Raw genomic sequence first — 23,441 nt, 5'->3', positions numbered from 1 at the left:
GGAATACACAGTCTCCTATACACTGCGTGTGATCCACTCAGCACCAGAAGGGACCATGCCCCTAGCAACCAAAGCAGTAGGAGAGAAGAAACTCACCAGCTTCTCGCGAAGTTTCAGAACCAAGTCTACGATCTCCACCTCGGACTTGTCTTTCATCCAGGCCACAATGTTCTATAGCAAGAGAAGAAAAGTTTTCCTAAGGGAATCTCCTTCCGTACAGCAGCTCACCTCAGAGCTATCTCCCAAACAAAGCCTAGTACTGAGGCGGGGTGGGGACAGAAGGTCCTGCTCCTCTGCGCAGCTGTGTCCAAGTCTAGGTATTTGCATGTGCTGAATGCAGCACAATGGATTCCAGGCTGCCTGAACAGGACGATGTCCTCCCAGCTCTCTGCCTGTAGCAACGCTATCCGCTCCCAGCCAAGCGTAGAGTCCAGAAAGGATGTGGCAATACGCAGGCTTTGCATGGGTCTCTGTCTTCTTGCTCCCGGTCACTGCCAGGATTCCTGCACATTACTCTTGCCATGTGCTCAGAGTCCACATGTAGCTGCCAAAAGGAGATGGTTGTGGCATTTCTGCACTGGGGCACTGCACTCAGACCATGCACTCGGCAGGAGCCAGAGGCACCTCAGGCCTTGCAATTTGAGTAGCTCACGAAAGCTTATGCTCTAATAAATTTGTTAGTCTCTAAGGTGCCACAAGTACTCCTTTTCTTTGTGCTCTAGGGAGTTGCTGTCGGAACTCCTGTCTATTTCAGTTCCCAGGAAGGAATCAAGCAAGAGGAGAGGCATCTGATCAGGAACTCAGCTGGCTCTGGAAGGGCCTGAAGAATTAAAATGGCTGACAGCAGGAGGCAGAGCAGGGTTTGTGCTGGCTCTGGGAAGGTTGGTCTGACCCCAAACTGGACTCCCATGCACTGAGAGTCAGGCAGTGACTGGGATGTAGAGTGCAGTCCCCCCTCCAGAAGTGCTGAATCAGGACGTGCCCGTGGGCATCCCATCACCAGTAATGACACCCAGGCATAGCGATCCCTGCATTTGCTTTCACCCCCTTTAGTCGGAACGTACCGCCTCGCAGATCGCCTCCAGGTGAAGGGCCTCCAGCTTCTGGGTCATTTCCTTATGTCTCTGACGGTACCAGCCATCAAAGTTGGGAGACTTGAAGAAACGTCTGCAGGAAGAGACGTGAAGCTGAGATGGGGAAGGAGAGCGGACAGGGCTCTGGAGAATGGTACTTGCTGTCTGGTTTCTTCACTATCCATAGGGATTTCCCATCCATTGAAAAGGTGGTTCCAACACAGAGACTTTGGAGGGGGGACAGAATCCTTGATTCAGTGTAATTAGGGACGTGGATAGGTTAGAACATAAGAACAGCCACACTGGGTCAGACCAAAGGTCCATCTAGCCCAGTATCCTGTCTTCTAACAGTGGTCAATGCCAGGTGCCCCAGAGGGAATGAACCAAACAGGTAATCATCAAATAATCCATCCCCTGTCACTCATTCCCAGCTTCTGGCAAACAGAGGCTAGGGACACCATCCCTGCTCATCCTGGCTAATAGCCATTGATGGACCTATCCTCCATGAAGTTATCTAGTTCTTTTTTGAATCCTGTTATAGTCTTGAACCTTGTTATAGTCACGTATAGGTTGCTAGGGAGAAGGCACCTTTCTGACCTCACCCTCTCTAACCTCTCATATCAATGGCCCGATTTATTCTTAGTCTCAGAAGTTAGCTTCTCATACAATACGCAGGTGCTGATGTCCAGCGAGTTGGCTGCCCTGAGGCAGGCAATGATGAATGTTTCCCACCTCTGGGCAGGCAGCATGGTCTGATGGTTAAGGCACTGGACTAGAACACAGAAGATTTGGGTTCTATTCTTGGCCCTGCCACAGACTCCTTGTGTTCATTTTCTAGAATTCTGCCCAATCCAGTTTCCAGCAAGTCAGGAAATGGTGCTCCTAGCCTTTCCATGGGGAAATAACTCCACAGCCACATCCAGGGCAGTGCTATTGTGTGTTTTCTAATCATCTTAAACTTGCTCTCTCAGTTTAACAGTCTTAGCTCCATCCCCCTGCACTGCAATTCCCCTCCCTCCTTGGTGTTTACACTGAACACTTATTGTTGTCACTGAGCTAAACTCCACACATTTAGGTCTTTTTCTCTCTTTAAAAACAAGGGCTTGTGTACACTGCAGCCAGGGGCCTGGAGGCTGCAGCTCTCCACAGTGCAGCCGATGGGTGATTCTGCGGCAGCTTCATTTACAAATGGAGGTTTTTACTGAATGAAATACGGAAATGAAGCATTAGCATAGCTCATTAGTTTTACACAGCCCCATCATTTTTAATTTTCAGGGTGCTGCAGAATTTCAGACTGGGAATGAAAAATGACATGGAGAAATCACCAGAGGGAAGCTGGCAGCTGGCAAAGGACATCTGAGAAGGCGTAGATGGTAGGAGGCAGTTTGGGATTATGGGTTATGCAGAGTAGGTGGATATTCATGCTAAAGTAAAGTAATCAGCTAACACTGTTGAGATCTACACGGTCATGTTTCAGAGTTTATCCCTGGTTAAGAATGGAGAATTTCAGATCTTCATTATAGCCTGATAAAAATCGCTATTTGCAGATTCAAGCAGACAGCACTTTATCAGTGGCACTCAGTTCATGCTTTTAAAGGTTTCTTTGTAACCATATAAAGGCTCAGTGCCCCAGCACAATGGGCCCCAATCTCAACTGAGGCCTTTAAGTGCTGCCATAAAACAAATCTTTTTTTTTTAAATTCAAGCTTAGATTTTGGAGCACAATTCTGTGCCGAGAGATGGATTATGCAGAAAGTTCCATAGTTAAGAACTGCAGAGCACACAAGGTTGTCCCATAGACCCTGGTCACGTTCTCTGAACTCCCTCCTATTTGCCAATATTTTTCTGGTAAGTAAGTAATTGAATATTGCAGTTATTGTCACACCAAAGCTGCAGAGAGAGGAGCTATTCACTTTTCTGCTGCTTGATTTAACCTACAATTGCACTGACTTTATCTGCAGCCTTATGTTCCAAATCCATATGTAATGTGCCTGTCCACTTTCTGGATCTCTTTCAGCACCAGGTTCAGATTTTTAAAAGTATTTAGGTGCCTAACTCCTTGATTTCAAAGGGCCTAAATAGCTCTGAAAATCTGGACCCCAATGCTTTCCATATTTCTCCTATCCACTGAGTATCTGGTTTCAGTTTCCCCCTCAGATTTTGGTGAAGGTTTGCTCTGTTCTGTTTGCAACTCTCTAATTTTTCATTAGAATAATAATAGGGGGAGCCCTCATACAAGTCATCTTAAACTTTATCCTAAAGACCCTCTATTATTATCTATAATAAGGTAGCACCTACAGGCCCCAATCAGCATCAGGGTCCGATTGTGCTGGGTGCTGTACAAACACATACGGATTTTCATTCTGGATCAGAACCATGGTCTCTCTAGGCCAGTACCTCGTCTCTGATGGTGGCAAGAACCAGCTGCTTCAGGAGCAAGGTGTACATGGAACTCCCTAGTTGACAATGATGGAATAATGTGCCTCTGGAGGAAGTTTCTCCCCAAACCTATCACACTCAGGGACAGGCTATCACCCTGAAACAGGAGAGTTTATAGTCCTACTAAAGCCTGACAGTTCCATGTCATGTATAAATATTATTTATACAAAAGCAGGAATAACTCTGTTTGCTGTTCCTCCCAGCCCTTATAACCTGGCCAGTTCCTTGTTGGCGCCAAGCTTTTCAAAGGGCATGGTATCTCCCTTGAAACTGCTCACTTCTCCTGATGAGTCTAAGCCAGGATTTGGTAGGTAGGGTCGTTATACCCTTTACCTGCTGATGATGAGACAAGACAACCAAACACCACATTCTTACCTGTACAGGCCTAACCAGTCACCCCTAAGTACACAGGTGAGTTGGGGACCAGCATGTTCAAGGATCTTCATGAAATCCTCCTGTCGGAAAGGACGGATCTGGGGAGGATTCTGTGCAACAAAAAGAACATATCGCAATGCAGCCCCAAGTACTGGGAATGAAGCTCAGAGTTCCTAGGAAGAGTCTATGCAGGATACACCGAGAACCTAAGAGAACCACCAACTGCCTGAGACTGCACATCTCAAACAATTCTGCTAGGAGAGTTTACGTTACAGATCTCTAACAGCCTTGCTCAGCTGAAAACTCCTGTAAAGAGGAAGCATCTGTCCCAGTGTTTATTCTATCTCCCTTTTCAGGGGGAACAATCCTGTCCCTGCAATAAGGGCAGTTTGAGAGTGGGCCATAGTATTTCACAGATTTCTACATCTTTCCTAACAGTCCTGCCTGGGGGATGAGAGAGAAGGGATGAGCTCCTTGTGGCTGGGCACTCTTGGATTGTCCTATGATCCAGTGTGACAGTCTGTACCCCCCTGTTCTCCCTTTTATAAGACTATGTTAAATTTTGTACAAAGCATAAGGTATAATTTGAAAACTCCTGATTTGCTGATCATTATTGTCCTGTAAAATGTTTGGCAACATTGTATGTAAAGAGATAAGATTCCATTGTATAATATTACCAAGACATGGTCCAGAATGTTCTGGAGGGCAGTCACAGACAAGTTCCCCAGAGACAAAAGGCTAGCCAATGCCTCACCCAGGTGTCAATGAGATCAAATGGACCATCACCTGATTAAGTGGCCACTCTTGGGCAGAAGAGAGGGTATGGGCAAAAAAATCTACATTTTGACAAAGAAGCACCATAAGGTTCCTGACCCCATAGACTTTCTGTCTCTTGAACATCAGCTGGAGATGATTCTTGTGCAAGAGAAAGGGCTAGAAGTGGACAGGACAGACACTCCAAAACATCTCTCCCTGCTATCTACCCACAGCATCCATCAACACCTGAAGAACAAGGAAGCAGCATTGGACTGGGGTGGAGACCCTGACTGAGAAAGGTTCAGCCAGTAAGACTGCTGGAACATGTGGTGAGAGAGATTTTTGCTTTGTATTCACTCAGGTTGTTAAGTTAGGTGTTAGTTAATTCTGACTTGTATGCCTCATTACTTGTAGTTACTTAAAATCTATCTGCAGTTAATACTTTATTGTTTTATCTAAACCAGTGTGTTCAGGAAACTCCATTTGGGATAACAGGATTTGTGCATATAATTTTCTATTAGTAAATGACAGATGTCATATGAGCTTGTGTTTTCCAGGAGGATTCTGAGTAGTACAAGAGGCACATTTCTGGGACTGGGAGTTTGCTGGTGTTGCCCTGAAATGTAATTCAGGAATGGATAGCTATAGCACTCATACAGTATAGGTGGGAGTGATTTACATGCTGGAGGCTGTGTGTGGACAGACCAGGAGTGGTTGCTTTCACCACAAAGCAGGGTAAAAGGCACACTAGGTTGGAGAATTGAGGGGACACAGCTTCATCATTCTAGATTGTATCCTGGATAATGTCACACCCAGATCCAAGTGCTGGAGGGCCTGGGCACTCTTGTGACCCAGATCTAGGAGCTCTAGAGGGCCTGCGCCTTGGGCACTTTCCCCACATCTGAGCAGTCTGTTGCATTCGGGAACATTGGGACAATTTCCCAAGAGAATGATCAGTATAAAAGTGTAACTATTCCAAATCTCTATAAGGAAATCAAATGAAAACAGACATACCTTCCATGGAGTAATGGCCCTCTGTAGAGGCATCAGACTCGCAATGTAATGCTCCTATGGAGTAGCAGTGAAAACAGAACTTAGACTAATTAGAGAGCCCTTCCCAAGGTCATTAGGTGTCAAGCTGTGCTTCAAGAGACACCAACATGCCATGCAGTGAACAACCTTTCATTCTCTTTTCCCCTTCTTTGTTGTGTAGATTTCCACAAGTCCAAATGCTCATTTGCTTATCTACCCCATCCCCACCGCGCGGGGGGGGGGGGGAGGGAGGGAGAAGAGAAGACATTAGAACCAGCTGCCGTTAAGTTTTAAGAATGCCACACAGAATGAGATCTGATGGGAGGGAATGAACAGCAGGAGTTGAGTGGGACTCAGAAAATACTGTTATCACAACTCCCCTCTTTGGAACAAATTAGAGGGAGAAGCCAATGCGATTCTAACTGGAATATCTACCATCGGTGCAAGTCGCTCTCTAACAGAGCAGGAACAGAAGAGGGGTTGAAAAAAAACAACTATTACCATGACTAGGAACAGACATCCAGACAGAGCTCTTAACAAATATTATGGTAGGGCACGAACCCTGAAGAACTAAATACTGGGGCTGTCGATTAATCGCAGTTAATTCATGCGATTAACTCAAAAAAATTAATCAAGATTAAAAAAATTAATCGTGATTAATCGCAGTTTTAATTGCACTTTTAAACAGTAGAATACCAATTGAAATGTATTAAATATTTTTGGATGCTTTTTTACATTTTTAAATATATTGATTTCAATTACAACACAGAATACAAAGTGTACAGTGCTCACTTGATATATTTTTGATTACAAATAATTGCACTGTAAAAGTGATAAAAGAAATAGTATTTTTCAGTTCACCTCATACAAGTACTGTAGTGCGAGCTCTTTATCGTGAAAGTGCAACTTACAAATGTAGATTCTTTTTTGTTACATAACTGAACTCAAAATCAAAACAATGTAAAATTTTAGAGCCTACAAGTCCACTCAGTCCTAATTCTTGTTCAGCTAATCACTAAATGAAACAAGTTTGTTTACATTTATGGGAGATAATGCTGCCCACTTCTTATTTACAATGTCACCTGAAAGTGAGACACCTCAAAACATCTCTTTCATACGGCATTTGTATGGCACTTTTGTAGCCGGCATTGCAAGGTATTTACATGCCAGACATGCTAAACACGTGTATGCCCCTTCATGCTTCAGCCATTATTCCAGAGGACATGCTTCCATGCTGATGATACTTGATAAAAAAAAATATGTTAATTAAATGAAATTACATTAGTGACTGAACTCCTTGGGGGAGAACTGTACGTCTCCTGCTCTGTTTTACCCACATTCTGCCATATATTTCATGTTAAAGCAGTCTCGGATGATGACCCAGCACATGTTCATTTTAAGAACACTTTCACTGCAGATTTGACAAAATACAAAGGTACCAATGTGAGATTTACAAAGATAGCTACAGTATTTGAACCAAGGTTTAGGAATCTGAAGTGCCTTCCAAAATCTGAAAGGGACAAGGTGTAGAGCATGCTTTCAAAAGTCCTAAAAGAGCAACACTCTGATGCGAAAACTACAGAAACCAAACCACCAGAAAAAAAAAACAAAAACAAAAAAACACAACAACAGAAAACCTTCTGCTGGTGGCATCTGACTCCGATGATGAAAATGAACATGCCTCAATCCGCACCGCTTTGGATTGTTATCGAGCAGAACCCATCATCAGCATGGACGCATGTCCTCTGGAACGGTGGTTGAAGCATGAAGGGACATACGAATCTTTGGCGCATCTGGCACATAAATACCTTGCGATGCCGGCTACAACAGTGCCATGAGAATGCCTGTTCTCACTTTCAGGTGACAGTGTAAACAAGAAGCGGGCAGCATTATCTCCTGCAAATGTAAACAAACTTGTTTGTCTGAGTGATTGGCTGAACAAGAAGTAGGACTAAGTGGACTTGTAAGAGCTAAAGTTTTACACTGTTTTGTTTTTTCGTGCAGCTTTTTTTGTACGTAGTTCTACAATTGTAAGTTCAACTTTCATGATAAAGAGATTGCACTACAGTACTTGTATTAGGTGAACTGAAAAATACCATTTCTTTTGTTTTATACAGTGCAAATATTTGTAATCAAAAATAAATATAAAGTGAGCACTGCACACTTTGTATTCTGTGTTGTAATTGAAATCAGTATGTTTGAAAATGTAGAAAACATTCAAAAATATTTAAATAAATGGTATTCTATTATTAACAGTGCGATTAATCACAATTAATTTTTTAATTGCTTGACAGCCCTACTAAATACTAGATACAGCAGGAAGAAAAGGAAGACTTGTGGCACCTTAGAGACTAACACATTTATTTGAGCATAAGCTTTCGTGAGCTACAGCTCACTTCATCGGATGCATACAGATACAGCAGGGGAAGTTTTCAAATTGTGTGCGGGACTTAAGTCCATTGTTCCAATCAAAGTTGATGGGAACCCTGGGGTTAGCTTTCCATTCGCTTCTGTAAACATCTCCCTTGCCATCTCTTACCTGGATACAGGCTAAGATAGCAGAATAGGTGTCAGAGACCAATCAGAGGGGAAGTTAATTCTTGTGCAGGAGAAAAGGTTTGTTCCCATTATAGACATTGTGCTGGGTGTCAGGACTGCAGAGCCAAGCACAGTACCAGTCAAACCTGCTAGAACCTGCCAATTAGAAGACAAGTTTATTCTTCTCTAAGAAGAATTCAAATGTCTATGATGGTGTTCAGGCCTCTGGCATAGAGCCTGTCTTTGTGGAATAATCTAGAGGGCAGGGTGGAACCCAGCATTCCGTCATATGCTGTTCATCCCCCCCCATATTCCTTCACCACACAGATCAACCACCCCCCTACTCACCAGGGGGATAATGAAACTCTGTGTGAGCTCCAGCAGGTGGCGCCTCAAAAGGGCACTTTGGACTTCAGATGGGCGCTTCCTCTGAACCCCCTGCAGGTAGAGAGTGACGTTACAGCACAGGGGCGCTCATGAAGAAACCATTTAACAGCCAGCGGCTTTAGTAGGCAAGAGCTGAGGTTATACATGTGTGTGCAGTTCTCGGCAAAAGATGGCAGCTGCTTGCAGCCAGTCAAGGGGCAGACTGGAAAAGAATAATTTTGTGCACTCTCCCTAGCTTGGCCCAGAATTCAAGCTCCACTCACTAAAGTGAGATGCCACTCACCTAGACAAGATTGTTTAGATCGCCTAATATGATCATCCCTCTCCTTTCTTGCTAACAATGCTAACGCTAGGCTCCAGAGCTCAACCAAGTGAAATAATCTTCTGAGAAGAGCGTCCCACTAATTTTAACCCACTCTCGGATAGCCTGGACTAAACCATGACTGGGGTCAGGGTGAAGTCAAAGACCTCGGGCCAAAGGGAAAACCAGTATTATTTCTCCTTTGGGCTTCAATAGTTTAATCCAGACTTTAGCACTGCTTTCCTGCAGCACTTTACAGGATGGGGAATAGGGATAGGAAATGCTCACCTTTAACAATCTCTTTATCAGGGTTTTGTCTTTGTGCAGAAATGTCTTGTAAGAGGTGTAGATTCCTAGATTAAAAACACAGAAATGCTTAAAAACAAATCACACCCCACTGCCAGTTTCTGAAGGTCACATCATTGTGCAGTAAAGCCTTGTTCACAAGCAGGGGAGGTGAATTTCCCAATCTCAACTCTGGCTAGTTAGAGAAAAAGCTCTGACGACAGAACCCTCCTAAAATGTCAAGAGTTGCTGCCACAACAGCACTCACAGTAGGATTAACCTTAGAGACCTTCCAACTGCCCTAAGGCACCCCCCCACCCCCAAAAGAAAATATCACAGAAAAAGACATGTAACCAGCAGCATTAGCTCAGGACTAGACTTGAGTTGAATAGCTCAGTGGTGTTAGATGGCTGTATCTACCTATCTAGGTACTTACAGGTCCCTTCACCATATTCGATAGCCTCCCAAATACTCAATAGAAGTGATAGGTAAATTTCTCTCCACTCCCAACCTGCAGATTAAATAGCCTGATTAATATCTGAGAGGGAGAGGATGTGTTGCGTGTCTGTGACAAGAACATATTGAAAGTCTCAGCATGAGTTCTGAGCATGGTGAGGCCTGTGGCCCCATCTCCTGCAGAAATGAATTCATAAGAATAGCCATACTGGGCCAGACCAATGGTCCACCTAGCCCAGTAACCTGTCTCTGGCAGTGGCCAGTGCCAGCTGCTTCCAAGGGAATGAACAGTACAGGGCAATTTTGAGTGATCCATCTCCGGTCACAGAGTCTGGCAGTTGGAGATTAGGAATACATGGGGTTGCATCCCTGATCATCTTGGCTAATAGTCATTGATGGACCTATTCTCCAAGTCTAGACTCAGCTCCCCTGAAAGTTCTGTCTCTCCCCTCACAAGCCTCTCCTTATTAGCCAACAGCTTCATTTCCCAAATGGAACAAAACTGTCCTGGGAGGTTATGGCAGGAGAGCCAACCGCTCAGATAGTTAGGGTCAGTTCCAGAGAGGGGACTACGAACTGGACTGTCAGTGGGGAGCCAGTGCAGAGCGTAGAGCACCATCACGATGTATTCATGTGATCTTGCTAAGCGGGCAGGCTGTGCATTTTTCAGAGCGAGAGGCTTTGTTAGTGTATTATGTATAGAGAGTTTATCACCTACGCATGGATCACTGTGACCAAGTCGGTGGCTGAAAGAATGAGGCAGAGTCTTCTGGCTAGGTGCAGATGGACATGGGTGCTTTTTGCCATTTTCAGGACTCGTTTGGCCTGAGGCAGGCCAAGCCAACCAGCACCCATAGTGGGTTTAACCAGATGTGACAATTAAAGGAAACTTATAAACAAGTCAAACATTCCGATGCGACACTCCCCAGCATGTGTTTTTACACCTCTCTTCCCACCAACTGATGTTTCCTTAGAAATGTTAACTCACTGCAAAGGGGCTAGAGCCCCAGACTTCATGCAAATCTGTGAAGACTCAGGGTAAGTCTATGCTGCAAATAAAGACCCGTGGCAGCAAGTCTCTGAGCCCAAGTCAACTGACTCAGGCTTGTGCTATGGGGCTAAAAATAGCAGTGTAGACATTCCCACTCAGGCTGGAGCCTGGGCTCTGAAACCCATCAGCGGCAGGTCTCAGAGCCCAAGCGTCTACACTACTATTTTTAGCCCCGAAGGGCAAGCCCCACAAGCTCATGTCAGTTGACCTGGGCTCTGAGTCTCATTGTTGCTGATATAGCTCCTGTGTCTGGGGCCTGGGGCCCTCTTATTTCATGCGAGTTGCAATGCCTAGGCACAATGGGGTGAGTTAAGGAAAGCAGAAGTGAAGCTTGAGTTGTATCACTGCAATGCAGAGATAAGAGTAGACACGCTGAGGGAGGGGGAACAGACCGGTGATTCAGTCCAGTCACAGACCCCTGAAGACAGAACAGCCCCGCAAAACACTGCTAAACCCCACCTTCTTCAGCCGGTCAGAGCTATAAAGCTACACATCGGGCTACACAAGTACTTCCCAACAACCACTGGGAGAAACCTCTAATAAGGCTTCTACCATCTCCAAGGCTTCTCTTTCTTCACACAGAGTTGCCTAAGGGGGTTTTCTAAAACCAGGTGGGGGGGCCGCCTTCCACATTTTCTGTGATTTTTTCCTGTATCAGAAGCCTTTAGATGGCCCAGTAATAACAATGGAGACCTCAGGAGAGCGCAAGTCAGGAAGGACACTCACATAACCGTAAAGAATTACTGCACAGCAGCAGAGGAGCTGGAAGAAGTTACAGCCCTGGAGTTGCTCTCAGTTGAGGCAGAGGACAATGCTCACAACAAACACATTGCTGCAAAGCCTTCAAACTCAGCAAAGAGGAAGGATAAACGCAATTAAACCAAAATTGAAGTTAAATGGAATTACCCGGCTTAGTGTCCAGAGTTTTCAGTTTGGTTAGTTTCTTCACCTTGACTTGTTTGGGTAAGTCACCTGTGGAAAGACACACAGTGTCTAGTAACAGGTTATAAAGGCTGCAGTTTTAGCCTCATAGCCACAGCACATACGTGGGAGGACTCACACTTTAGACCATCCATGCCAAACTTGCAAAACTTAAACCGTATCCTCCTGTGATATGAATACTAAGCTAGTGCTGGTATCCCACCTGCTACAGGGAGCTTTCAGATCTGCCTCTGCCAGCCCATGGTGGTGACAGGAAAAAAGGTAATAAGAGTCGTGTAGAGAAGAACTCCTCAGCCCAACCTACAGCAGCACTCTTTGTTTTTCAGAAAATAAAAACGGTGTCTCTCTACCAAGCATTTCTCTCCTATTTCCTTCTATCTTCTATTTCCTTAAAGCTTAGAAGAAAAAAAAACTAACTTTGTTGTAATTTTCTTAAGACTTTGTCTTAACTTCTGTGACCTCAGCACCCAGGCTAGCAGCCTGAACTACCCTCTATGAGTCCCCAATCCTCAGAGGGGTGGAGATGTGCACATGTAACTGTTGCTGAGACACCCCACTGCATGGGCCAGCTCACTGTCAACCTCTGAGTCTAATGCAGAAAGACAAGCTTCGGTTAGAGCTTTACCTGACATTTTGAGCTCCCCGATCCGAAGAAGGTGAGGCCAGTGCTGGAGTGTTTTGATAAAGAAAGGATTTGTGACTCCCACAACAATGTTCGGCCTAGAGAGAGAAGGTTGAGACTAAAGTGGAAGCCAGAGCAACAATGCCCCCAAAGTTCCTTCATGCAGCTTGTGCTGATTCGAGGTTCCTTTCACACAGGACAACCAGGGTACTTACGGGGCTTGTGTCCTGGTGGTGTACTCCTTAAACTCGCTGTCATGGATAGTGAAATATGGACGGTAGTCACAGTAGTACTTAAGAGGGGTGAGACAACTGAAAGAATAATACAGGAGTATTGTAGTCATCATGAAAGACAGCTCACGCTGGAGAGGAACAATTTTGGGACAGGTCAGTTTCCTAGTGGTCACTGCTTTGCACTGCCAGATGAAACACACAGGAGGATTTCCCCTCCCTCCTTCCCTCTCTAAACTGGCGGATGTCTACCCTTCGAGCTGGAGGTGTCATTACCAGATTGAGGAGTCACGCTCACACGAGCTGTGACAGAGCCAGCATGCTGAAAGTAGAGCGTAGCCATGGCAGCACAAGTGGCAGGGAGTGCCTAGGGTCTCCCATGGGTACATACTCAGGGCAACTAGCCCCTGCTGTGGCTTGCACTGGCATGGCTACGCTCTATGTTTAGTGAGTTGGCTCTATGAGAGCTAGCGCAAGTATGTCTCCTTGAGGCGGGGATCACACTCTAGCTCCAAGAGTAGATACAGGCTCAGAGTGCTGCTGACAGGGCCCTCCCTAGGGGGGTGCGGAGCCCAGGACAAACCAGTCCCCCTGGCTTGCGGCCCCCGCTCTGCATCGGCAGCTGGGCTGGCAGGATGGATCTGGCCTGGTGCTGAGCTGCCTGCTCCTGCTGGTGCCTTCTGCGGGGCTTTTGTTAGCCATAGCGCCATGGCAGCTCAGGGCTCCAGTTGGGGCAGGGGACTTGCTGCACCAAAACGCGGGTGACCAAGCCAGGCGCTGTATCTGCTAAATGCCAACAAGATGGCAGGCCCTGCGAAAGTGACAGATTTGTCTTCCGGCAGTGGTGCTGGAATATTTTTAATAGTGGGGGTGCTGAAAGCCAGCCCCCTTACCCCTGTTCCCCTCCCTCACCACCACCCGAGCTGAGGCCGGGAGCAAAGCCCCAGGCACGTGGGGTGGCAGCCAGAAGCCCGCACCCCACAGTTCTGACACCTATGTCTTCCGGGAACAACCGCACCAGCCGATCACACCAGCCCACGGGGCCTGGAGTGGTCACCCCAATTCGCCCTACCCAAGGGACAGCTCTGGCTGCTGAGGCAGCATACAAAACTAGGGAGAGGAAATTTTGGTTTACAAACTACCAACCCTGTCAAGTTGGAGATTTTCACCATTCTCTTCCTGGTTCAGGTGGAATAACAGCAGAACTCTTTTAAATACTGTAGTAATTATGCGGTTTCTTATTTTACACATATACAGTAACTCCTCGCTTAACGTTGTATTTATGTTCCTGAAAAATGCTATTTTAAGCAAAACGATGTTAAACGAATCCAAGTTCCCCATAAGAATTAACGTAAATGGGGGGAGTTAGGTTCCAGAGAAATTTTTTTCGCTCAACAAAAGACTCTCTCTCTCTCTATAGATATATACACACACACACACACACACACACACAGTATAAGTTTTAAACAAACAATTTAATACTGTACACAGCAATGATGATTGTGAAGCTTGGTTGAGGTGGTGAAGTCAGAGGGTGGAAGAGGGTGGGATATTTCCCAGGGAATGCCTTACTGCTAAACGATGAACTAGCACTCAGCTGAGCCCTCAAGGGTTAACACATTGTTGTTAACATAGCCTCACACTCTACAAGGCAGCACGAATGGAGGGAGGGGACACAGCATGGCATAGAGAGACAAAGACACACATTCTGCATGCGAGAGAGATGCGCATTGCTCCTTTTAGTACGCTGACCCCATTCTAAGTACATTGCCTTTTTAAGTAGATCAGCAAATTGAGACAGCAGCTGCTGCCAGCAAGCTCCCTCTGTCCTGAGCCCTGTCGTGTCCCCCCACTGCTCTGTGGAAATGGGGTACATGAGCGGGGGAGGGGGACACCCTGACATTAGCACCCCTCTTTCCCCCCCATCCCCACACAGCAAGCTGGAGGCTTGGGGAGCTGCTCTGAGGCAGAAGGCAGGAGCAGCACATGGCAGTGGAGGGGAGGGACAGCTGAACTGCCAGCAATTGATAGTCTGCTGGGTGGCTGCCCCATAGGGAACTTAGGGGAGCTGATAGGGGGGCTGCCAGTCCACCCTGGTTCCAAGCCCCCACCAGCTCCAACGGGCTGCTCTTCCTGCAAGCAGTGGACAAAGCAGGCGACTGCGAAACAAGAGAGCATTGCACAACTTTAAACAAGCATGTTCTCTAATTGATCAGCAACATAACAACAAAACCACCTTAATCAGGACAATGTTAAGTGAGGAGTTACTATACTTGCATATACAAATTAGATCAGATGCAATTCACTGGACAGAGCAGTGGTTCTAAAGGGAGGAGAATTAATAGTATCCTCTGACAATCACCGGCGATTCAAACAAATTACCTGGTAAGTGCCAGAACCATTTCTGAGGAAATTGTAGGGGATGGCGCCATTACAACTATTGGCTCCCCCAGTAGCATCAGCTCCCACAGCATCTGGATATGAATTAGCACTGGCTGGAAACATCTGTTAGTGAAAGAGAGAGTAACAGGGTAAGGCTACAAATGGAATTCCTGAAAGAACAGACTCCGGTATTAAGCACATTCAGCTGCTCATCTGCACATTTAAGGTCTAGGATGGGTTTCTAATATCCTGTAGCAGTGAGTTCCACAAGGTAACTACACACACACACACACACACACACACACACACACACTTCCTGTAAATCATTTCAAATCTGTTAAAAGGAAACATTTTAAGCAATATATAGTTACCCTGTGGATTTCACTGCTCACTGGATATATTTTAAGCAAAATAAGATACATGTAAAAGGGAATAGGATCTACAGTAGATTCGTAACATTAAAAATTTCAAGGGTAACCAATCTGCCAGGACATAGGATGATTCCCAGCCAAAGTCAGGAAGAAATTCCTGTCTCTATGGTCCAGGTGGTTGTGCATACAAAAAGCCCATACATGCACTGCATAGCTCCCTAATGCCCTTAAGCATTGTGCGGCTCCCATCAACCCAACATTCAGACTGATGCACTATAGCGACAAGAAGTATCAAAATCACGCTCAATACCCACAACCTCCTATTCAGTTAAAGAACATTGTGAGCAGAGAGGAAGGAGGTAGAATGGGAAGAGTGTGTTGAGAGAAGCTAACTCCCACCTGAAGAGATCCAGTTCATGAACACTGGGGAGAACTAACGGGGCAGGTAACAAATTCTGAATGGGAGAGAGGAGAAAGGTAGTTAATGAATGGAAATGTCCTGAGCACAAACTACTGTCACTCTAAAAAGAAAAGGAGTACTTGTGGCACCTTAGAGACTAACAAATTTGAGCATAAGCTTTCGTGAGCTACAGCTCACTTCATCGGATGCACCCAATGCTGTAGCTCACGAAAGCTTATGCTCAAATAAATTTGTTAGTCTCTAAGGTGCCACAAGTCCTCCTTTTCTTTTTTGCGAATACAGACTAACACAGCTGCTACTCTGAATACTGTCGCTCTGAGTTGCCCACCTCAGTCACAGAAAGACATTCCATCTACAGTAAGTACCAAAGCATCAAAAAGCTTAGACAAAGATAATGTTTGGAGATTCAAGCTAGGAGCAAACGTGGACAGCACTAACGGGGTAAACTGCTGAGCCAGTCAAGGTGTAAGAATTTCACTTCTTACCTCAGGAGCCAGCCAAAAAACCCGTCTTCCAAGCTTGAGAAACCTTCCCACTGCATCCCGAGCTTGGGAAAATGATAATCAGGGAAGGTGGTGGATGCTAAGAGTCCAGAAATGCGTGAAAGGTAATAACACAAAGGAGGAAAGGAGAAGGGATTATTGGCAGGGGTTAAGATGGCAGAACAAGGAGCAATGATGTGCAATTATCCAGGAGGCTGAAGCAGCATCACTCAGGGATTTCTCTGCCTAGGCAGGGGTTAGTGTCATTCTTATTCGGTGGGAGTTTGAAGAGTTTAGTGAAAACACTTGAGAGGAATATTTAGGAAGCTGTTGTTCCAGGCAGCACATTGGACAAATTCCAAAGAGCTCCAATTCTACAGCACCCTTCTCTTACTCAATGATCTAGACTCTGCTTGCTATTGGGCCATTTTACACCACTCTCTTCTCCATCTCACCTCTTGATTGAACTGCTTCAAGGGACTTGATCCGGGTTTATCCACCCTGGATGGGATTCGCACCTGGGTTACAAACAGGAACACAGAGAGGTTATTTGGGGAGATGGGCTCAGCTGGCAGGCATGAAAACTTCCTGTTTATGTCTAAATGTGCAGAGACTAGGAACAAAGGGAAAGAATTTAGAGCCGTCAGGAACATTAACATCCAAAGGAGTATAAAAGAAATATCCACCTTTCTGGTTCAGTGTCCATCCATGCCTGTGGCTTGAGCGTTTGTGAGTGAAATATCAGTAGCATGTACCTGAATGACAATTCCCATCACAGGAAGGTTCAGTGTCTGTCCTGGCACCGGTGGTGGCCACTGATCAATCTCATTGCACACTGCAAAACATGGACAAAGGCAAAACTTTAACCTGAGAGACAACTGCAGCCAATTTAGGTAGTCTCTGAATCCTGCTGTGAACATATCACCACTGCTGCTGGTCTTTATTACAGGACAAGGTATCTAACTCTGCTTGCTAGTAAGAGAACCAAAAAAAGAGCCTCCGTGGCTAAACAACGAAGTAAAAGAAGCAGTGAGAGGCAAAAAGGCATTCTTTAAAAAGGGGAAGTTAAATACTAATGAGGAAAATAGGAAGGAGCATAAACTCTGGCAAATGAAGTGTAAAAATATAATTAGGAAGGCCAAAAAAGAATTTGAAGAATAGCTAGCCAAAGACTCCAAAAGTAATAGCAAAAAATTTTTTAAGTACATCAGAAGCAGGAAGCCTGCTAAACAACCAGTGGGGCCACTGGACAATCAAGATGATAAAGGAGCACTCAAGGCCACTGCGGAGAAACTACATGAATTCTTTGCATCAGTCTTCATGATTGAGGATGTGAGGGAGATTCCCAAACCTGAGCTTTTCTTTTTACGTGACAAGTCTGAGGAACTGTCCCTGATTGAGGTGTCATTAGAGCAGGTTTTGGAACAAACTCATGAACTCAACAGTAATAAGTCATCAGGATCAGATGGTGATTCACCCAAGAGTTCAGAACGAACTCAAATGTGAAATTGCAGGACTACTAACTGTTGTCAGTAACCTATCAATCATTTAAATCAGCTTCTGTACTAAATGAATGGAGGTTAGCTAATGTGACACCAATTTTTAAAAAGGGCTCCAGAGAAGTCCCCGGCAATTACAGGCCAGTAAGCCTGACTTCAGTACTGGACAAACTGGTTGAAACTATAGTAAAGAACAAAATTGTCTGACACATAGATGAACATAATTTGTTGGGGAATAGTCACCATGGTTTTTGTAAAGGGAAATCATGCCTCACCAATCTATTAGAATTCTTTGAGGGGGTCAACAAGCATGTTGCGGAAAAGGACCTAGGGGTGACAGTGGACGAGAAGCTGGATATGAGTCAGCAGTGTGCCCTTGTTGCCAAGAAGGCCAATGGCATTTTGGGATGTATAAGTAGGGGCATAGCGAGCAGATCGAGGGACGTGATCGTTCCCCTCTATTCGACACTGGTGAGGCCTCATCTGGAGTACTGTGTCCAGTTTTGGGCCCCACACTACAGGAAGGATGTGGATAAATTGGAAAGAGTACAACGAAGGGCAACGAAAATGATTAGGGGTCTAGAGCACATGACTTATGAGGAGAGGCTGAGGGAGCTGGGATTGTTTAGTCTGCAGAAGAGAAGAATGAGGGGGGATTTGATAGCTGCTTTCAACTACCTGAAAGGGGGTTTCAAAGAGGATGGCTCTAGACTGTTCTCAATGGTAGCAGATGACAGAACGAGGAGTAATGGTCTCAAGTTGCAATGGGGGAGGTTTAGATTGGATATTAGGAAAAACTTTTTCACTAAGAGGGTGGTGAAACACTGGAATGCGTTACCTAGGGAGGTGGTAGAATCTCCTTCCTTAGAGGTTTTTAAGGTCAGGCTTGACAAAGCCCTGGCTGGGATGATTTAACTGGGACTTGGTCCTGCTTTGAGCAGGGGGTTGGACTAGATGACCTTCTGGGGTCCCTTCCAACCCTGATATTCTATGATTCTATGATTCTATGATATGATTCTATGTGGACAAGGGGGATCCAGTGGATATAGTGTATTTATATTTTCAGAAAGCCTTTGACAAGGTCCCTATAGCGGAAAACAGCTGTGGGAAGCTGAGTGAGTAGCTGACCACAGGTGTGGCCAGCTCAATCAGGGCCCAGCTGGCCCTGAAAAAGGTGCTGTGAGCCAGGAGCTGAAGGAGGAGTCTCACTCTAGCCTGGAGTGGGAAGGGTTAGCTGCCTGAGCGGAAGGTACTTAAGGTAGAGCTCTGTTAGGGAAGGGCAAAGGGAGCTGGGGAGCTCCAGCCTGGCAAACCCCCAGGCTGCAGGCCTTGGTGAAGGCCTACAGAGGTACTGGGGCTGCGGAGGGGCAGCCTGAGGATAGGCAAAGGCAGCAGGTCCTAACCTCTTACTAATGATGAGTGGCCATTACAGACTGCAGTCTGCCCCAGTGATCGGAGGCTAGATGATGACTGGCAGTAGCCACTGAGGCAAGGTGGGCTTAGAGGATGGGGGATCCCCTGGGAGAGAAGACCCAGAGAGTGGGGGTACTATGGTGGGCAGAACCCCGAGGTAAAGGGCACTGGGGTCCAGAAGGGACACGGGGCCAGCGGCAGGAGAGACACTGGCCTGCAGAGGGTGCTCCATACACTGAGGAGCTAGTTCCCAAGATGACCAGCAAGAGGCGCCGCACCGGTGAGTCTTCGCTTTGGTACAGTCCCTCACCAAAGGCTCTTAAGCAAAGTAAGCTGCCATGGGATAAGGGGAAAGGTTCTCTCATTGATTGGTAACTGGTTAAAAGATAGGAAACAGAGTTGGAATAAATGGTCAGTTTTCAGAATGGAGAGTGGTAAATAATGGTGTCCCTCAGGGATCTGTACTGGGCCCTGTCCTATTTAACATATTCATAAGTGATCTGGAAAAAGGGGTTAACAGTGAGGTGGCAAAATTTGCAGATGATACAAAACTACTCAAGATAGTTAAGTCCCAGGCAGACTGTGAAGAGCTACAAAAGGGTCTCTCAAAACTAGGTGACTGGGCAACAAAATGACAGATGAAATTCAGTGTTGATAAATGCAAAGTGATGCACATTGGAAAACATAATCCCAACTATACGTATAAAATGATGGGGTCTAAATTAGTCTTACCACTCAAGAAACATATCTTGGAGTCATTGTGGATAGTTCTCTGAAAACATCCACGCAATGTGCAGCGGCCATCAAAAAAGCAAACAGAATGCTGGGAATCATTAAGAAAGGGATAGATAATAAGAGAAAATATCATATTGCCTCTATATAAATCTATGGTATGCCCACATCTGAATACTACATGCAGATGTGTCGCCCCAGCTCAAAAAAGATATATTGGACTTGGAAAAGGTTCAGAAAAGGGTAACAAAAAGTATTAGGGGTATTGAACAGCTGCTGTATGAGGAGAGATTAATGGGACTGGGACTTTTCAGCTTGGAAAAGAGACAACTGAGGGGGGAATAAGATAGAGATCTATGAAATCATGACTGGTGTGGAGAGAGTAAATAAGGAAATGTTGTTTACTCCTTCTCATAACACAAGAACTAGGGGCCACCAAATGAAATTAAGAGGTAGCAGGTTTAAAACAAACAAAAGAAAGTCTTTTTTTTCACATAATGCACAGTCAACCTGTGGAACTCCTTGCCAGAGGATGTTGTGAAGGCCAAGGCTATATAAGAGGGTTCAAAGAAGAACTAGATAAATTCATGGAGGATAGGTTATTGGTATATAGGTCAATGGCTATTAGCCAGGATGGGCAGGGATGGTGTCCCTAGCCTCTGTTTGCCAGAAGCTGGGAATGGGTGACAGGGCATGGATTATTTAATGATTACCTGTTCGGTTCATTCCCTCTGGGCACCTGGCATTGGCCCCTGTCGGACGACAGGATACTGGGCTACACTGACCTTTGGTCTGACCCGCTCTTACGTTCTTATGCATAGCAGCTCTGGGCTCCTAGGGGCTAGCTAGTTCCAGGGACAATAACTGAGAGCTGGGAGACTGTCATTTCTGTGCTCTCACAATAGCAAATGAAGTCAATGGGAGCTGTGCTTTGAATACACAAAGTGATATATAACACTAAGTACTCTGATTAAATTAGGTCCTAGGTTTCTCAAACTAGATGCCGAAATTAAGTGGATACTTTTGACCTTATTCTCTCTGTGCCTCAGGGAGAATGTGGAAAAAATAGTATATAATCATGTGATTAAAGACTATATCATAATTTGTGCACACAAGGGATCCAAATTAAGGTTGCACAGACCACCTTAATTCTTGCACGTCCTAACTTTTGAGCATTTGACTTTCCAGCCTTAATGGTCTTAACAGCTGTGCGTGTGTAATGTATAGATTTGTGTAATGGAACTAATTTATGTTTCTCCCTACCAGTAACGTGCAGCTCTGCAACACTTTGCTTATCCATGGTTTTTCCCATTTTCCATGGCATACATCTCTCGCTTGCCTCCACATTTACTAATATTAGATTTTTATCCCTGTTACAAAACCCTCCTGTCCACCCATTCCGCTTACCTGCCTCCAGGCATGGCTCCAGCTTGTCAAAGTATTCAGGAGCAATCAGCTGCAGCAGAGACTGGAACAGGTTCACATAAGGCAAGCGTGACACCAGCACTAGAGACTGAAATAGATACACATCATCAGCGCTTCTAGCACGCCATCTGCAAGAGGTATCCAGACACTGCCCACCGGAGGTCCACAATGGACTCTTGCCAGGAGCCCAGAAGCTGAACCTATTTTGCCCAAAATGATGTTTCCAGTGCACTTGCTCACAGTCTGTGGAACATTTGATGGTTATTTTGTGCTGGATTCTCCAGCCCTCCACACTCAGGGAAGAGCCCGGATGGCTGTAGAAGCATCTGTAAGGTGGAAGGAGCCAGTCTAGCAGCCTCCACTAGGGACCACTGCAACCATAAGAGACGGGTCTGCAGCGCAGCAGGAAAAAGATCACCAGTGTAAAGAGCCATTAATTGCCAGTAGGTCCAAAGCTGCCAGTGCAAGCACACCAGGAGCTACCTGAGGGAGTAGGGTACCAGTAGAGCTAGAGCCCAGGTGCAGAGGAGCAAACCAGCAGAGCAAGCATCAGGGAAATGACAGATCATTTTTCCAAGTTAATGTCAACTTTGCTTTTTCTGCTCATGTTTCTGATCTCCCTGTCATTAGTTTTTACACCACCTTCCAATTCAGTATCCCCTCAGTGTGCTGCTTACTCCGCTTTTCAAATTATTCACAAAGATCCAACTCAAATCTTTTCAATAACCACTTTCTCCAATTCAGTACTTTGCCATTTGGTCTAGCCCTTCATTTTACTCCCATCTAAGGACTTCTCTACACTACCACTTAAGTCAATGCAACTTACCTCGCTCAAGGGTGTGAAAAACCATCCCCCCAGGCAACGCAATTTACAGTGACTTAAAGCAACATCCACCCCATGCTGTTGGCAGGAGACGCTCTCCCACTGGCATAGATTCCGCCTCTCATTGAGGTGGAGTAATTATGCAGACAGGAAAGCGCTCTCCCATCAGCATAGCATGTCTTCGCCAGATGCACTACAGTGGCGCAAGTGCATTGGTGCAGCTGTACTGATGTAGTGCAGAGTAGCCCTTAGTGTGACAGTGTATTATATCCAATGCTTTCACATTACCCTCTACTGTTGTACTTCTATCACAAAAGCCTGGCAAGAGCTGTTGTACATAAACTCTCCAGTGCTGTCCCATTTTCCATTATCCTCCTGATTTTAAGTGTTGTTTTTCTCTGTGACTGATCCATTATTCTACTGGGGATACAAGTTGATGAGTGTGTTAAGAGTGCTCTTTGGAAGATACTCCAGGATATGAGCTCAGAGCAGGATAGAAGAGGAGTAAGTGCACAAAACAATTACAGGGGCAAAACACACACACACACACACACACACACACACACACACAAGAGTACTTGTGGCACCTTCGAGACGAACAAATTTATTTCAGCATAAGCTTTCGTGAGCTACAGCTCACTTCATCAGATGTCAGGGGCAAAACAGCCTCACTCTTCTGTCAAATTATCAGACTGACCTATTGCAAAGCATATTCATTCCCCTTTGGTTCAAACTCTTTTACAGGAGGTCATTTTAGTTTTGATGGGAAGATCAAAATAAAACTAGTAATTCAATGGATAAAGATAAAAGAAAGAGAAATGGATGCCTGCAATGAACTGGAAAATCTTCCTTCTCTAGACTTGAGAAAAAGAACTAGTCTGAAATTCCATGCTCCTTGAGGCACCAATTGTGTATTCCCCTACATTTGGATAGTGTCCAACACATTGTGGATGCCACCATCATACAAACAACAAAATACACCTTCTCTGAGCTCCTGAAGCTGGAGTGTATGGGAAGGGAGGTGTTCCTTCAGGGATTTCTCAGGAATTTATGGCACTGACGGCTTGTAAATCGCTAGTTACATGATTTATCTAGCATGGCAGCCTCTTGCAGGTTTGTTTTGGACTATACTTTCCACGTAATCCAGCTGTAGCAGCTTTTTTCCCCGTGGCCCTTCCTGTTTCCTTGAGGAACATTTCTGGTGTCTTTGAAGGGAATGGTGAGATTAAGAACTATGGATAGATGCCATTTTACAGCTATATACTGCTTTAAAGTAGCAAGCTACCTAGTTTCAATACTCACCTTCTGGAAATAACCTCTCTTCATTGAGCAGTCCTTGACTTGTCTGAAGTACACATAGCCAAAGTAATGAGCTGACTCCCGCTGCAAGAAAGAGGTCAACAATA

The 23,441-nt window shown here is 45.4% G+C and overlaps 2 protein-coding genes across 6 annotated transcripts in view; one reads left to right on the top strand and one right to left on the bottom strand.

Moving 5' to 3' along the window:
- Positions 1-11,984, top strand: part of GCC1 (GRIP and coiled-coil domain containing 1) — a 52,843-nt gene extending 40,859 nt beyond the window's left edge. Inside the window, exons 12-14 of the transcript XR_006276405.1 lie at positions 2,349-2,446; positions 4,877-4,972; positions 5,857-11,984. The gene's annotated coding sequence lies outside the window, so the exon portion shown is untranslated. The remainder of the gene's footprint in view (positions 1-2,348; positions 2,447-4,876; positions 4,973-5,856) is intronic.
- The window catches only part of DENND6B (DENN domain containing 6B), a 46,361-nt gene that overhangs the window by 2,640 nt on the left and 20,280 nt on the right, over positions 1-23,441 (bottom strand). For 3 of the 5 annotated variants that reach the window (XM_043500116.1, XM_038374271.2, XM_043500113.1), the window contains 15 exons: positions 23,338-23,418; positions 21,195-21,300; positions 16,899-16,978; positions 16,599-16,661; positions 15,640-15,695; positions 14,870-14,992; positions 12,473-12,568; positions 12,261-12,355; positions 11,600-11,665; positions 9,190-9,254; positions 8,562-8,651; positions 5,658-5,711; positions 3,888-3,997; positions 1,065-1,167; positions 97-171 (listed from right to left, as the gene is read on the bottom strand). In XM_043500116.1, coding sequence (XP_043356051.1) covers positions 97-171; positions 1,065-1,167; positions 3,888-3,997; positions 5,658-5,711; positions 8,562-8,651; positions 9,190-9,254; positions 11,600-11,665; positions 12,261-12,355; positions 12,473-12,568; positions 14,870-14,992; positions 15,640-15,695; positions 16,599-16,661; positions 16,899-16,978; positions 21,195-21,300; positions 23,338-23,418 — 1,263 coding nt within the window. The remainder of the gene's footprint in view (positions 1-96; positions 172-1,064; positions 1,168-3,887; positions 3,998-5,657; positions 5,712-8,561; positions 8,652-9,189; positions 9,255-11,599; positions 11,666-12,260; positions 12,356-12,472; positions 12,569-14,869; positions 14,993-15,639; positions 15,696-16,598; positions 16,662-16,898; positions 16,979-21,194; positions 21,301-23,337; positions 23,419-23,441) is intronic. The other 2 variants (XM_043500119.1, XM_038374279.2) reach the window with 1 other exon arrangement.

This window comes from Dermochelys coriacea, chromosome 1, assembly GCF_009764565.3.
Source record: "Dermochelys coriacea isolate rDerCor1 chromosome 1, rDerCor1.pri.v4, whole genome shotgun sequence".
In the NCBI taxonomy this organism is placed as follows: domain Eukaryota; kingdom Metazoa; phylum Chordata; order Testudines; family Dermochelyidae; genus Dermochelys; species Dermochelys coriacea.
The sequence above is the reverse complement of the archived record's forward strand: the minus strand, read 5'-3'. Positions and strand labels throughout refer to the sequence as shown.